This window comes from Narcine bancroftii, chromosome 6 (genome assembly GCF_036971445.1).
Source record: "Narcine bancroftii isolate sNarBan1 chromosome 6, sNarBan1.hap1, whole genome shotgun sequence".
Taxonomy (NCBI): domain Eukaryota; kingdom Metazoa; phylum Chordata; class Chondrichthyes; order Torpediniformes; family Narcinidae; genus Narcine; species Narcine bancroftii.
Genome location: NC_091474.1, coordinates 123,220,922 through 123,238,585, shown reverse-complemented (window position 1 = coordinate 123,238,585; position 17,664 = coordinate 123,220,922). Strand labels below are relative to the sequence as shown.

Sequence of the window (17,664 nt, the reverse complement as noted above, 5' to 3'; positions counted from 1 at the left end):
ATCCTCCTGAATAAAAAAAAATTGAAATGTGACAGAAAGGTTGAGATGCCCAATGATCTGTCAATTTCTGAGACTGAAAAGAGGAAACTTAATGACTGAATAAAGGATGCTACCCAAAAGAGTCACCCTTTTTTCTTTTCCTGACCTGTAGAAATTTTACAATGATTTCTATTTACTTCAGGTTTTTTAGCTCACTTGGCAATTATCAAGGACGCTTAAGATTTCCACCTTTTCATTTAAGGTGTTACCAGATCCACTGGCCATGTTATCTTGCTTTTTTTTGAATATTTTATTTAAAATTTTAAAACCATGATACATACTAAATATAGAGTAAATACATAATATTATAATATCAATAAAGCATACATGGTATAACCCAAAAACCCTCTAACCCACCCTACTAATATAACTCTCGCCCTACCTAACCATCTAATCTACTCCCCCAGAGGAAAGAAAAAAAGAGATATAAACTACAATTACATAATTAATTACCATGGTTTGAAGCAATTCCACCACAACGTGGCTGAAGGATTCAAAATTTTAAACCCATATAATCCAAATAAGGGCTCCAAACTTTCCAGTAAAAAAGATAATTATCACATAAATTGTATGTTATTTTTTCCAATGGTATACAAGATCTCAATTCCATATGCCAACTATGTAGACTCAAATCAATATCATTTGTCCAGGTAATTGCAATACATTTTCTCACCACATCTAATGCTAATCTCAAAAAGGCAATTTGAAATTTAGTCGATCTTAATTCCAGACATATCTTTTTAATATTACTTAACAAAAATATTGATGGATCCATCGAAAATTTAACTTTAAAATAATCTTGTAGCAATTCTTTAAATCGCATCCAGAAAGGCTTTACCTTTTCACATAGCCAAGTAGAATGTAAAAAAGAACCTATTTCTTTCTGATATCTAAAACATAAATCTGAAGAAAATAAATTATTTCTTTAATTTTTCAGGAGTCAAGTATAATTGATGTATTAAATTATATTGAACTAATCTATATCTAACATTTACAATTTTAGTCATACTATCTTTACATGAGTTCCTCCAATCCTCTTGAGTAATTGCTATCCGTAAATCATTTTCCCATTTTAATCTAGACTTTTGTAAATCTTACTTGGGCATTTCATTCTGCATTAATGCATAAATTTCAGATGTAAACCTTTTCTTCCCACCTTCCATAATTAGAAGTTCAAATATCGTCTGTCTTGGTAGCCTTAAAGTATTCCCAAAATTATCCAATAACAAGGCTTTAATTTGATAATAACAAAAAATAATATTTTATGATATTTTGTTTTTTCATTTTAATTCCTTTTAGATCCCATATTCTTAAAAGCTGATTATTAACTATAAAGTTCCTAATTTAACTTATTCCATATTTCCATTAAGTGAATCAAAATAGGTGAATTATATTTACGTAATATTTTCAAATTCCATTTATAAATAAACTGATCCATCTTATTCTCATTAATTCGATTTAATTCAATGTCTGCCCAAATCAATCGATTTTCTAAATCAAACATTCTATTAATAAATTTTAATTGAGATGCAATATAATTTTGAAAATTCGGAAGCTGTAAACCCCCCCCCCCAACTCATATTTCCACGTTAATTTTTGTAGAGACACTCTTGCTATTTTATCTTTCCATAAAAACTTCCTTATTATAACATTCAAATCTTTTATTTTAAAAAAAATCTTGAGGAACTTTACATGGAATAGATCGTAAAAGATATTGTAATCTAAGAAAAATATTCATTTTAATATAATCAACTCTACCCATTAATGTTATCGGAAAATCTTTCCATTGATTTAAATCATTTTAAAATTTTTAGGATAAAGATAAATAATTTAATTCATATAAATGATTGCAATGAATACGTACATATTTAATTTGATCTGACCTTTTAAACTAACAATATTCTTACAAGGATACAAGTGGCCAGTCAGGTAAAACCAGCCCTCTCCAGAAAAAAAGACTGTAAAAGACAAAGCTCAACAAATATAAAATACAAGAAATAGAAGATAAAATTAGAGAGACAAGAAAGAAGATGGCATCCAAGAAGGAGAAAGTGAAAACAACCAGAAAAAAAGAAAAGTTACCGGAGAAGAAAAAAGCCCTTAGCTGCATGAAGGAACAGGGAACTGTGGTGGCAAAGAGCGCCCCAATCTCCGAGGTTGGTGCCTGCCCTGCGGAGTCGCTACTTCCCGACCGGTGGGGAGATCGTTAAAAGAATGGTTATCATTAGAATTTAGTGCTATTAAAATAAAAATGAAAAGAGCAGAAGATAAAATGCAAAGTTTAGAACTGGTTATGACAGAAATGGGGAAAAGAGTAGAAAATGTGGAAGGGCGGGAAACGGCTGTAGAAGTGGAAGTAAATGACTTAAGAGAAAAATTGGAAGAAAGTGACCAAAAAATTAAAGAGACACAAGAGTTGTTATCTCAGAAAATTGATATGTTGGAAAACTATAGTAGGCGAAACAACATAAAAATAATGGGCCTGAAGGAGGTTGAAGAAGGCACAGACATGAAGGAATTTATAAAAGGATGGATCCCGAAGGTCCTCGGAATAACAGAAATGCAGGAAGAAATGGAAATAGAAAGAGCACACAGAGCACAAGCTCCGAAACCACAGACATCAAAAACCAAGATCCATCTTAGTAAAATTTTTGAGATATACGACAAGAGAAAATATACTGGAGCGGGCAAGGAATAAAGTTAGAGAAGATAATAAGCCATTGGAATACAAGGTTCAAAAAATATTTTTTTACCCAGATATAAATTTTGAACTCTTAAAGATGAGGAAGGAGTTAAATACAGCGAAAACGATTTTATGGATAAAAGATTATAAATTCATGTTATTTATACCCGGGGAGCAAAACAGACTGTTCTCGAATCTGGAGGAAGCACAAGAATTTGCAGAACGTTAGCAGGACAGAAGAAGAGATGTAACAAGAATGAAGAACTGCGATAAAGTATATATAAAGATGTAAAAACAATGTATATGTAAAGAAATAAAGAGGGAAAAGAGAAGGGAAGGAAGTAAGGGGAAAAAAGAGATCTTTGTTATATGTGTGCATTTTTTTTTAAAATTGTTTTCGGGGGGGGGGGAGCGATAGGGAATAACCGTGACTGCAAAATCAGTTGACGCTTGCGAGTAAGATCGCAATCCAAATGGAAAGGGGAGTTGTGGTTGCCCAGCAAGGGATAAGGGGCAACTCAGAGAGGGGGGTGTCATTTAGGGTTAAGGTATTATTGGGTGTGGGAATTGTTGGAGTATTTTATGTTTTAAATATGCTGTCACACATTGAGTTTAAAAAGGGAAAACTAAGATGAAAATGGGAAAAAGGGGGATGGAGGTGGCGAGGAAGTGGAAAAGAGGTGTAAACAAGATATAAGATGGCCATGTTGAACTATATGACTATAAACATTAATGGAATACATAACCAAATTAAAAGGAAGAGGCTACTAAATTTGCTGAAGAAAGAAAAATAGATACAGCATTTGTGCAGGAAATGCATCTAACTGAAGTGGAACATAATGAATTAAAGATAGACTGGGTAGGGCACATAGCGGCAGCATCCAGTAATTCAAAAGCTGCAGTTGTAGCCATATTAGTTAACAAAAATGTTCCAATCAAAATCGAGGAGGAAATAATAGATCCAGCAGGGAGGAACGTGTGATAAAGTGTCAGATATACTCAGAATTTTGGAATTTGCTCAATATATATGGAGCTAACGAGGAGGATCAAAAGTTTATGCAGGATATATTTTTGAAGATTGCAGACACACAAGGAAATACATTGATAGGAGGAGATTTTGGATCCAGTGTTGGATAAAACCGGACAAAATACAAGTAAAAAGAATAAAGTAGCCAAATTTATGGTTAAATCAATGCAGGAAATGAAACTTATGGATATATGGAGGAGGCAACACCCAAGAGAGAAGGAATATTCATATTATTCGATTAGGCATAAAACATACTCAAGGATTGATATGTTTTTGTTGTCGGCCCATATTCAAGGGAGAGTTAGGAAAACTGAATATAAAGCTAGACTACTATAAGATCATTCACCCCTGTTATTAGCAATAGAACTGGAGGACATCCCACCAAGAATATATAGATGGAGGTTAAACTCCATGCTACTTAAAAGGCAGGAATTTAGAGAGTTTATTGAACGCCAAATTAAAACATATTTTGAAATAAACACAGAATCAGTGAAAGACAAATTTATATTGTGGGACACAATGAAACCCTTCATTAGAGGACAGTTAATAAATTATGTAACTAAGATGAAAAAGGTCTACAATCGGGAAATAGAGCAGTTGGTAAGGGAGATAGTAAGTACAGAAAAGGAACTAGTAAAAAGGGATGATATAACGAAATTGAGAGAATTGGCGGACAAAAAAATAAAATACGAAACATTACAAACGTATAACGTGGAGAAGAACATAATGAAAATAAAGCAAAAGTTTTACAAATTAGGAGAAAAAACACAAAAATGTTAGCCTGGTAACTTAAAACAGAACAAGCTAAAAGAACTGTATTGGCATCAAGGAAAAAGGACAAACAAATTACATATAAGCCAATAGAGATTAATGAAAACTTTAAGGAATTTTATGAACAATTATATCAAACTGAGAAGAGGGGAAAGATGATAAAATAGAAGAGTTTTTAGCTAAAATTTAACTGCCGAAATTGCAAGAAGAGGAACAAAACAAACTGATAAAACCATGTGAAATAGAGGAAGTACAGTATATTAAAAAAGCTGCCGAACAATTAAACACCAGGAGAGGATGGATTTCCAATAGAATTTTATAAAACATTTAAAGAGTTATTAATTTCTCCTTTCCTGGTCGTAATGAACCAGAGAGAAGAAACACAAAACTTGCCAGATTCATGTAAGACAGCAATAATTACAGTAATACCAAAGACGGGGAAGGATCCACTAACATCAGCATCATATAGACCAATATCTCTACTTAACTCAGACTATAAGATAATAGCAAAATTATTAGTAAACAGATTGGCCGATTGTGTACCTAAAATGGTGAAACAAGATCAAACTGGATTTATTAAAAAAAGACGAAAAGCGGACATGTCTGCAAACTTATTAATCTAATCCATGCAGTTCAAGGAAATAAGAAACAAACAGTGGCTGTTGCTTTAGACGCAGAAAAAGCCTTTGACAGGGTAGAATGGAATTACTTATTTAAAGTATTACAGAAGTTCAATCTACCAGAAAAATATATAAATTGGATTAAAGCATTGTATAATGGGCCGTTGGCGAAGATAGCAGTAAATGGATATGTATCGAGTTACTTTAAATTAAGTAGGTCAACTGGACAGGGATGTCCATTATCCCCCTCATTGTTCGCCTTAGCAATAGAACCATTGGCAGAACTGATAAGAATAGAAAATAAAATAAAAGGGATAAAAATAAAGGAGGAGGAGTATAAAATCAGAAGATATCATAGTATACCTAACAGAACCAGAGATATCAATAAAAGAATTACATAAGAAATTGAAAGAGTATGGAGAAATATTGGGGTACAAGATCAATGCAAATAAAAGTGAAGTGATTCCAATGAGTAATGCCGATTGTACAGAATTTTAAAAAGAATCACCATTTAAAATGCAAGCACAAGCAATCCAATGCCTTGGTATCAGGTTAGATAATGACTTAAGCCACTTGTACAAACTAAATTATCGGCCACTAATAAAGAAATTGCAGGAAGACTTAGAACATTGGAAAGAATTACCGCTAACGTTGATAGGGAGGGTCAAATGAATGTGTTCCCAAGGATGCAAAACTTATTTCAAACATTACCAATTCCCTTAACAGAGAAATTTTTTAAGGTACTAAAGAGAATAATAAGGAAATTTTTGTGGAAAGGGGGGAATCCAAGGGTTGCATTATATAAATTAACAGAGAGGTATAACCAAGGTGGTTTGCAGTTACCAAACTTCAGAAATTATTATAGAGCCGCACAATTAAGGTATTTATCAGATTTTTGCCAGGCAGAGAAAAACCAGACTGGACTAAGATGGAATTAGATAAAATAGGGGAGAAGGTACCAAGTTGGTGCAATATAAAAGCTCACCAGTATTACATCATTTACTTAATATATGGAAGAAGATCCACTTAGAAAGGGAAAAAATGAATTACTAAATACCAAAATTATTATTGACGCAAAATCCACTAGTTCCTTTTACAATAGATAACCTTTCCTTTAGAGAATGGGAGAGAAAAGGAATCAAAAGAATAAAAAATTGTTTTTTGGGAAATAATTTTTTAACATTTGAACAGTTGAAGTACAAATATGGAATAACTCATGGTACAATGTTTGCATATCATCAACTGAAAGGTTATTTAAAGGATAAATTGGGAAACGGCTTGAGATTACCAGAAGGAAGCAGCTTTGAATATGTGATTACAGACACAATGATAATTAAAAGATTTATAGCAAACATGTACATTAAGCTGCAAGATGAGGAAAATTATGAAATAAGCTATAAACCTAAACAAAAGTGGGAAAAGGATTTAAACATAAAGATAAAAAATTAAGCATGGGAAAAGTTGTGTTCTGGAACTATGAAGAAAACAATAAACACAAGGTTACGCATGATACAGTATAATTGTTATATTCTTCTTTGGCTTGGCTTCGCAGACGAAGATTTATGGAGGGGGTAAATGTCCACGTCAGCTGCAGGCTCGATTGTGGCTGACAAGTCCGATGCGGGACAGGCAGACACGGTTGCAGGGGAAAATTGGTTTGTTGGGGTTGGGTGTTGGGTTTTTCCTCCTTTGTCTTTTGTCAGTGAGGTGGGCTCTGCGGTCTTCTTCAAAGGAGGTTGTTGCCCACCGAACTGTGAGGCGCCAGGATGCATGGTTTGAGGCGATATCAGCCCACTGGCGGTGGTCAATGTGGCAGGCACTAAGAGATTTCTTTAGGCAGTCCTTGTACCTCTTCTTTGGTGCACCTCTGTCACGGTGGCCAGTGGAGAGCTCGCCATATAACACGATCTTGGGAAGACGATGGTCCTCCATTCTGGAGACGTGACCCACCCAGCTCAGCTGGATCTTCAGCAGCGTGGACTCGATGCTGTCGGCCTCTGCCATCTTGAGTACTTCGATGTTAGGGATGAAGTCGCTCCAATGAATGTTGAGGATGGAGCGGAGACAACGCTGGTGGAAGCGTTCTAGGAGCCGTAGGTGATGCCAGTAGAGGACCCATGATTCGGAGCCGAACAGGAGTGTGGGTATGACAACGGCTCTGTATACGCTTATCTTTGTGAGGTTTTTCAGTTGGTTGTTTTTCCAGACTCTTTTGTGTAGTCTTCCAAAGGCGCTATTTGCCTTGGTGAGTCTGTTGTCTATCTCGTTGTCGATCCTTGCATCTGATGAAATGGTGCAGCCGAGATAGGTAAACTGGTTGACCGTTTTGAGTTTTGTGTGCCCGATGGAGATGTGGGGGGGCTGGTAGTCATGGTGGGGAGCTGGCTGATGGAGGACCTCAGTTTTCTTCAGGCTGACTTCCAGGCCAAACATTTTGGCAGTTTCCGCAAAACAGGACGTCAAGAGCTGAAGAGCTGGCTCTGAATGGGCAACTAAAGTGGCATCGTCTGCAAAGAGTAGTTCACGGATGAGTTTCTCTTGTGTCTTGGTGTGAGCTTGCAGGCGCCTCAGATTGAAGAGACTGCCATCCGTGCGGTACCGATGTAAACAGCGTCTTCATTGTTGAGGTCTTTCATGGCTTGGTTCAGCATCATGCTGAAGAAGATTGAAAAGAGGGTTGGTGCGAGAACACAGCCTTGCTTCACGCCATTGTTAATGGAGAAGGGTTCAGAGAGCTCATTGCTGTATCTGACTTGACCTTGTTGGTTTTCGTGCAGTAGGATAACCATGTTGAGGAACTTTGGGGGGCATCCGATGCGCTCTAGTATTTGCCAAAGCCCTTTCCTGCTCACGGTGTCGAAGGCTTTGGTGAGGTCAATAAAGGTGATGTAGTGTCCTTTGTTTTGTTCTCTGCACTTTTCTTGGAGCCGTCTGAGGGCAAAGACCATGTCAGTAGTTCCTCTGTTTGCGCGAAAGCCGCACTGTGATTCTGGGAGAATATTCTCGGCGACACTAGGTATTATTCTATTTAGGAGAATCCTAGCGAAGATTTTGCCTGCAATGGAGAGCAGCGTGATTCCCCTGTAGTTTGAGCAGTCTGATTTCTCGCCTTTGTTTTTGTACAGGGTGATGATGATGGCATCACGAAGGTCCTGAGGCAGTTTTCCTTGGTCCCAACAAAGCTTGAAAAACTCATGCAGTTTGACATGCAGAGTTTTGCCGCCAGCCTTCCAGACCTCTGGGGGGATTCCATCCATACCTGCTTTGCCACTTTTCAGTTGTTCAATTGCCTTATATGTCTCATCCTGGGTGAGGACCTCATCCAGCTCTAGCCTTAGGGGCTGTTGAGGGAGCTGGAGCAGGGTGGAATCTTGGACTGAGCGATTGGCACTGAAAAGAGATTGGAAGTGTTCTGACCATCGGTTGAGGATGGAGATCTTGTCGCTGAGGCGGACTTTGTTAAAAAGAATGGGATCCAACATTATCAGGTAATGTTTTCGCTGTGAGAAGGAAATGGAAACAACAATACATCCAATTTGGGCATGTACGAAAATGAATACGTTTTGGGAAGAACTAAATCAGATATTAAATAAAATCACAAAAAATAAAATAGCAAAAAAACCTGAGATTTTTTTTAAGTAACACAAGAAGTAAAGAATTAGGCCTCAAATTGGATAAAGTGCAAAAAATGTATAATGTCAACTTGGAAAATGGAAGAGAGCCTGAGAATACAGCAATGGTACATGGAAATTAATAAATATATTCCATTGGAAAAAATAACATACAATTTAAAAAATAAACTGATATTGTTTGAACAAATTTGGGAAGCATACATGGAAATAACCGAAAGAGCTTGCCTCGGATCTCCATCACCTAAAATGGTAAGACAATACGACTCGATTCAGTGTGTAAAAGTAGATGATGCATTTTTCTTGTTTATTTTCCTTTGTGTGAAGACATTATTTTATGGTTTTATTGTATTGTATATGTTGAATATTTATTGGTTTTGGAGGGGGGTGGGAAGGGGGGAGGGAGGGAAGGGGGCAAAAAGGGGAAAAATGCCACTGTGTATATTTAATGAGAAACGTTTGTACATATTTTGGTTGATATGGTTCACAGTGTGAAAAATAAAAAAAATTAAAAAAACAATATTCTTACAAGAAATATTTTTCCAATACTATAACAAAACCTCCATTCTACTGTATTGAATGCTTTTTCAGCATCTAATTATAAGACCATTTGTAAGTTAGATTCCTCCTGGGAAATATGTATCAAACTAATCAATTTGGTAATATTATCTACAGAATAACAGTTTTTAATAAAATCCAGCTTGATCTATATAAATCAAAGACGGTAAATATCTTGCCAATCTGTTAGCTAGAACCTTCATTAGAATTTTATAATCAACATTTAACAAAGAAAGAGGTCTATAAGAACTTGCTTTCAATGAAAGAATAACTAATAATTGCCTAATCAAAAAAGAATCTGGTAAAAGAATTAACTTCCGTAGCCCGTTTAAGCAGTTCAATTAATAAAGGTACAAATATATCTTGAAATTTCTTAAAATTCAGCTGTAAACCCATCTTCACCTGGTAATTTCCCACTAGGCATTGATTTAAGTGCTTCTATAATTTCCATATAAATAAAGGGGCTGTCCAGTTCTTTACTTTCCCGGTTACCTAAAGAAGATAACTGAAGGTCAGATTTTAAAAATTATAAATTTTAACTCGATCTTTTACTGCTTCAAATGTATATAATTTTGCATAAAATTCCTTAAACGCATCATTTATCTTTTGAGGTTTATACATAATATTGAAACTTTTCTAATAGCATTTATCATTCTTGAAACTTTCTCCATCTGTAATTGCCAATTATGAGCTCTTATGAGCTCTTTTCCCTAATTCATAATACTTTTTAGTTCTTTGCAACAATTTTTCAAATATAATGAATTATATTGTAACTTCTTATTAATCAATTGTATCTTTTTAGTCTCTGAAAATTTCTAAAAATTCTATCTTTCTACTTTATTTACTTCAGAAGAATGTTGTTTCTTAATTTTAGATGTAAAACTAATAATTTGTCCTTTTAAATAAGCTTTCAAAGCATCCCATAATATAAACTTTAACGGAATCTGTATATATTTTCAAAAATTGCTGTATTTGATCTCTCATAAAATTACAAAACTCTATTGTTTAATAATAAAGAATTAAATCTCTATCAATATGTGGTATCTACTTTTCGTGAACCTGTACATGTAGTTAACAAAAGAGAATGATCTGACAAAATTCTCATTTTATTTTCAGCAGATATTACTCGACCTTGTAATTATGCCGCCAATAAGGATAAATCTTCGAGAATAAGAATCATATTGAGATGAATAAAGTGAAAAATCTTTTTCTTTAGGAATTATTTTCCTCCTTATATCAATTAAATTAATTTCTTTCATTAAAGTTGATAACTTTTTTGCCATTTTAGTTCTAGTTACTATTTTTGGAGATTTATCTAATAATGGATCTAAACAACAATTGAAGTCACCTACAATCATAACTTTTTCATATGCCTGTGTCATATTAAAAAAAGAATCTTGTATAAATTTTTCATCCTCCACATTAGCTGTATAAATATTCATGAGTCCACAACTCCGAATAGATTTTACAATTTACAATTTACAATTAAAAGTCTACCAACTGATTCATTAATTAATTCTAATTTAAATAACAATTTCTTATTAATCAAAATAGCAACACCTCTTGCCTTGGAATTAAAAGAAGAAGCAATAACTTGATTGACCAAATCTCTTTTTAATTTCTGATGCTTTTTATAAGTCAAATGTGTTTCTTATTTGTGCTGGAGTGAGTCAGTTCAATTGGGGTGGTTGTTGCATATGAACTGAATGTGGGGTCCAAGAGGATGCATGTGCCCTGCCAGTAAAAGAAGCATCGAGTTTTATTGGAACAAATTGGAATACAGAAGAAAAAATTGGTGGCAGGAAACTGAGACTTGATGATTCTTGTGGACAAAATGTGAAGGAATTCCATGAAGAGGATCTAATGCAATCTATTAAATTTTAAGAAAAAATATGGATTGAAACTCTAATCTGGCATTCTCTGGTCTGGCAACTCCTGTAGTCCAGTTTGTTTTGAATCTATAATGCAGGTCCAAGTAAGATCTATATTGCATTTGTTTACATTTGTTATCTATTTTATAGTTCTTTATTTGTTTACATGTATACACCAAGTACAGTTTTTTGCACTACCAATATGTGGTAATTCTGCCTCGCCCACAGAGTAAAGAATCTCAGGGTTGTATGTGATGTCATGTATGCATTCTAACAATAAATCGAAAATTAATATCTAGCTTATATCTACCAATGCAACTACAGCAATTTCAGTCAACAGCATCTTTGAGCCCTTGTGTGATCTGGGAAGTGTCTGTTCTTAAAAAGACAATTTCAACTTGGAGAAAGATGATTAAGAGCAATTTCTGTGGACCAGCACTGGTCTGGTCCAAAGAGTGCAAGACTAGGCAGTTTCAACCTGTATAAATTAATTGCCTACGATCACACCAGCTTCCACATCCAACGTCCACTTGTGAGTCTGTGGGAATCATTTACTGCTTCCAGTGCGGCTGCCTCTGCATCAGAAAAACTGGGTGCAAATTGGGAGATCACCTCGTTGAGTCCACTGCAGCAGCAAGGACCATCCCAGTGGCCAACAACCAATTCCACACCCCATTGCCACACTAATATGTCTGCCCATGGCCTCGTCTTGGCAAGTTGAAGCCACCCACAAAATGGAGAAACAAAGTCTTGGCTCTCTTCAACCAGATGGCATCAGTATTGACCTCCAATTTCTGTTAACCCCCTCTGTGGTCCCTCTCTCTCCCTCATCCTTCTGACTCCCTGTCTCCAGCTCCCTACTCTTACCTTTCTTGTCCTCTCAGAGTTGTCCTGAGCCCTATGCCCTCTCCCCTGTTACTTCTCTCCTATTTCTCCTACCCTTCCACTTGCATCCTTGTCTGTTAGCCTGTGTTCCACCTGCCCACCCCACCTTGTTATTCAGGCATCTGCCTGATTTTCATCGATCCTGTAGAAGGGCTCAGACCAAAACATCAACTGCCTTTTATCTTCTCTGGATGCTGCATGACCAGAGTTTCTTCAGCCCTTTTGTGTACTGCAGTAGATTCCAGCCTCTGCAGATATTCTTGTTTACCTTCAAATAAGTGACAGTATCGTGTAAAGTGTGTTTGGAAGGTATTAAATGCTCTGCACTTAAATGAATCAGGTCATGGAAAAGAGGGTTGTTACCTTCCACACCCATGAATACATCTGGTGGTTTCATCTTGGATGAATATAATATTGCAGAGATTGATCAGTTGAATTTCAAAGTTGGTGGTATGAAAAGGGAGAACAAAAATTCTGTGCGAGCCAAGTTGTATTATGACCACCTCATAATCAAAGTTCAAATATTTGTGAAGAATAAGTTTGTTAGAAGAAACAACCCTTGAGTTTAAGCAGTCTTTATGACCTCAATATGACCCTCAGCATTTGAACAGCTATTGAATTTTCTTTGGGGTTCAATTGTTGCTTTATTGCAGGACTATTAGTGTGTAGTTTAATCATAGAAGCAACAAAAGTGATAAATCTTCCATTTATCATTTCCTTCATTGAGCCACACACAAAAAAAATCAGTATTTAGACAGTCCCTGGAGAAGAATATGAATCCAGAGCCCGAAACTAGCCAACTATATTTAATCAATAAAATAAGTCTGAAAACTTTTTCATGTTTGCTCCCTGCAACAACCCTTGCAACAAAAGTATGCTCCACAAATAGAGTCTTGAAGTGCAGGTATGTCATTACTAATACACCGAATGTCAGTGTCACTATTTAAAACGGCAGCCCATTAATAAAGTGTTTGTATCTCCATTGAATTTACATTCCTGGCTATAATTCTGTGCAGATCAGGTATCCAATCTCTGTTACCAGGGATTAGAAGCACAGGTTGTTTTCAGTCTCTCCATCATGCTTGTTTGGAAAGGAAAGGGCACAGACGTTGCTGGAAAATTTTGAACAAAACATTGTGATGTAATTTGGATTGGTTGTTTATTTAATGATGTACATCAGAGAGAAGAGTTGAGATCGTGCAGTGGGGATGTACACATGACTGTTCCCCTTGACACATCTAATTTGAAGCTCACTAGCAAGATACAAATGGATTTTTTTCCATCTTAATTTTTTTGTGTTTTGCAGATTCTTCAGCAATTTGGCATGAGTGACCACTGAACTGTGCCAGTTTTGCCATTGGTGAATAGCTATAAATATCTACCCCTGTGACAGCAATAATTGCTACACTATTGTCCACACCTCCTCCCTCACTATCATTTAGGGCCATTAAAAAGTCTTTCCAAATGAAGCAAGATTTCATTTGTGAATCTGCAGGGGTCATCTAGTGCATCTGGTGCTCCCAATGTGGCCTCTATATCGGAAAGACTGGACGCAAGCAGGGAGATTGCCTCATTGAGTACCTTCTCTCTGCTGCAATAACTGGGAACTCCCAGTGGCCAACCATTTTAATTCCACACATCGACATGTCTGTCCATTGTCTCATTCACTGCCAAATCGAGGCTACCCACAAATTGGAGGAACAACAGCTAATAATTCCATCTGCACACTCTCTAACTTCTATCGTTTCCTCCAACCTACCCCCTTCCCTCTCCATTCATAGTGCTAACCTCCTCCCCTTGTTACTTCTTCTACCTTCCCACCTTTAAACAAAAGTGGTGGCACGCAGGAACCGCTATAACAGCAGCGTGGCCATTGGTGTAGGCCCACGGGTGTGGCGACAGAGCGCTGCTCTACAAGTCTAACCACCTAGTCCAAATGCTGGCAGCTCTGTACAGGCTTTAAATAACCTGTTAAAGAAGCTGAAAGTGTTTTTAATTCAAATCCTTCAACCTTGGGGTCTGTGTCCAAGATGGCAGGGCTTGTGCTGGCAGTGACCTCAAGGGGTTGCAGACTCAGGGGGAGCAGTGGCCTGCCTCAGGGCACCAGAAACAAGGAGGACACCCCTACTGAGAAGGAGAAGAAGAGGAGACATCCCTAGGCAGCGAACTAGTGAGGGGCTCAGCAGTTGAAGGACCCATAAAGACAGCAGGGGGGGGGGGTCACTGACGTGGTCAAGGGACTTAGAACTGGGATTCGTGAGGGTGCTGAGGGCAAGGACTCCCGGTGTCTCTGGCGCTGAAGGCTTCCTGATTGCTACGAAGCTTTGGATTGGAGCTTGGGTTGCCGATGGATCAAACAGGAGTCTGTGCAGTTATAGAGGCTTCGGGAGCACTGAAGGAGAATTGATGGGGAATCTTTTGCTACTCTTTCTCTCTTACTGTGAGGGACGCTGGGCAATACTAATGGCGATTTTTTTTTTGTCTGCCTTGCTACAGGCAGAATAAAATTTTATTTTCTGTCTTCATTTTCTATATTATTACATAATAATAAAGGAATCTTGAACATCCAACATCATCTACCTATGACCTGTGCCTGTTGGCCTGTGCTCTTCCTGCTGCCCCTTCCTCCTACCTCTCCTTCCCCCCACCTTTTTATTCAGACGCCTGCCTGCTTTCTCATCCCTTGATGAAGGGTTCAGGCCCAAGACATTTTCTTCCTGTAGAAGCTGTGTAACCTGCTGAGTTTCTCCAGCACCTTTGTGCATTGCAGATTCCAAGGCACATCCATCTCTCTTTCCAAATAATAACAGCAGGTCCCACAAAAAAGTGGCAAGTTCCATCTCTCCATTAGCTCTGTACTCCAGTGAATTGCTGAAATAAAGGAAAAATTATAGTCAATTTTTGTTTGCAAACTGAAAATTAATTCTAAAAATGGACTCTGTAACTTTCCTACATAGCTGATCTATTTCCTTTCAGTTAAGACCAAGCAGTTGCTGAAAATATCAATGAGGCAGATGCATCTTTCTTTCAAAGTTTATAGAAAAAAATAGCTAGGTAACAACTTGGATAATATTGGAGTTGGGATCGAAACAGTTTTTGAATTGATTTAGTGAAGAAGGAAAGAAGTAACAATGCACATCTTGCTGGTCAGCTGGATGGAAGTAGAATTGTGGTTGAATGATCTTTGGAGGATGGTCCAAAGTTGGTTTCACTTAACCCCTCTTTGTCATGTCTGCCCTGTGCTAATTCTCACAGAGAAGCAAAGGCCATTCAAAAATTGGCTGAAAATTGGGCTTTTACTTCCAAGCAGACTGTTGAAGAGCCTAAAGCTGGTTTGTGAAGGGGAAGGAGGTAGTACACCTTCTGTTTTCTAACAGCAGCTGGGTATGCGGTTCAGTGTTTTAGTTAATACAGTGAACAAAATAAATGGCTTGTAGATCACAGCTCCATCAAGAAAAAGTCCCTAATTTGCAAAGTTGATTGATGGCATGAAGATGGAAATTATTTTCAATTCAATTATCCACATAACAATTCAAATCTCAAATGCTGTTAATTTATTAACATTCTTAAACTGACATGTTATTGCTTACGTTAATAATAGTACCTTAATGGAATGTTTTAAAAATGGAAATCAATACATTTTGTGAAATTTAGATATTTTACAAGGAGAATTTTCAAATCTTGTCCTGATCAAATCTTTTGTGCTCCACAGATTTCCAGATTGTGACGAAGGCTATCCACGCTTAGCTGACTCTGTTTCAGATAGCGATCCTACAGAGGAGGCCCCAGTGGCTGTACAGAGAGATTATGGCTTCTGGTGCCCAAGGGAATTGAAAATCAATCCAGAGCTTGGCTATTCCTTCTTGGGGGTCACAGATTGTTCCCCCCCTTGCCCTAATATGTATTTCAGACGTGAAGAGCTTTCCTTTGCCAGGTATTTCATTGGTGTGATATCCATCGTCTGCCTGTCTGCCACACTCTTCACTTTCCTCACATTCCTCATTGATGTAAAAAGATTTCGCTACCCAGAGCGCCCAATCATATTTTATGCAGTCTGTTATATGATGGTGTCCTTGGTGTTTTTTATTGGTTTTCTTCTTGAAGACACAGTTGCCTGTAACAGAAGTGAACCTTCGATTTATAAAGCCTCCACAGTGACACAAGGTTCCCACAATAAGGCATGTACAATGCTGTTTATGGTACTGTACTTCTTCACAATGGCTGGCTCCGTTTGGTGGGTCATCCTGACCATAACGTGGTTTTTGGCTGCCGTTCCCAAATGGGGCAGTGAGGCGATAGAGAAGAAAGCCCTACTATTTCATGCAAGTGCCTGGGGCATCCCAGGAACACTCACAATCATCCTCCTTGCCATGAACAAAATTGAAGGGGACAATATCAGTGGTGTTTGCTTTGTTGGACTGTATAATGTTGATACACTGCGATATTTTGTTCTGGCTCCATTGTGCCTCTATGTGGTGGTGGGGGTTTCCTTGTTACTGGCAGGTATAATATCACTGAACCGTGTGCGGATTGAAATCCCATTGGAGAAAGAGAACCAGGACAAGTTGGTGAAGTTCATGATCCGTATTGGTGTGTTCAGCGTTCTCTACCTCGTCCCACTCCTAATCGTAATTGGATGTTATTTCTATGAGCAAGCATTCCGTACCATCTGGGAGACGACGTGGATTCAGGAACGGTGCCGTGAATATCACATTCCCTGCCCTTACCAGGTATGAACTTCAGCAAGTCATTAAACAAAGTTCCCCAATACTGATTGATTAAGAAAGTAAAGGCTGAAGGATCCAAGGCAAGGTAGCATATTGGGTTAAAAGATGGCTCCGTGGTAGAAAGATTAATTAATAGTCAACAGGAATTATAGTGATTGGCACGCAGAGCTCAGTATTGAATCTGTTGGCTTTTTTTTAATGAGTTTTTTTTGGGTGGCACGGTTGGTGTAATGGTCAGTGCAATGCCTTCATACCGCCAGCGATCAGGCCCGGGGTTCAAAACCCATGCTGACTGTAAGGAGTTCTCCCTGTGTCCGACTAGAGTTGTAGAGCTGCAACATTATTAATGATTTGCGAACTCGAGTTTTGGGAACAGCTGACTCCTGTGTAGTGTACGATGAGGCCTGAACAATTTAAAACTGTGGTGTGAAGGTGGGTCTGTGTTGACCAAATGTTCTTAAGATTCTTTAGTAACAGATGACAGTGAATTTTGAATCAGTCATTCCACTGACAGAGGAATAGCAACGAGATGAAGCCTGTGTGTGAGATTCTCTTCAGTAAATAGAACTGCATTTATTTTGTATATGCTGAAGTCCATGATCCTGTTGGGGAATTTGGAAATGATGAGCATTCTCTCCATCTAGTTAATGGTTCACTTCAAGGTTCACTGGTTAACTGTTCAGTGAGGAGATGACATTATGTGAGTCGTGACTGGTTAGGGTGTGGTGAGATTGGGGTTTCCTTGTTACTGGCAATTATTTGTTAAAGACAAATAATTTAAGATGTTAATTGGAACAAAATAAAACCAAACTTTTCTTGGGAATGAGTTGATTCTACAAATCCATAATCCAATA

General features: G+C 37.5%; 1 protein-coding gene across 15 annotated transcripts in view; it reads left to right on the top strand.

The window, feature by feature from the left end:
• The window catches only part of LOC138736410 (frizzled-3), a 78,018-nt gene that overhangs the window by 43,245 nt on the left and 17,109 nt on the right, over positions 1-17,664 (top strand). For all 15 annotated transcript variants that reach the window (XM_069885902.1, XM_069885898.1, XM_069885904.1 and 12 more), the window contains one exon: positions 15,796-16,813. In XM_069885902.1, coding sequence (XP_069742003.1) covers positions 15,796-16,813 — 1,018 coding nt within the window. The remainder of the gene's footprint in view (positions 1-15,795; positions 16,814-17,664) is intronic.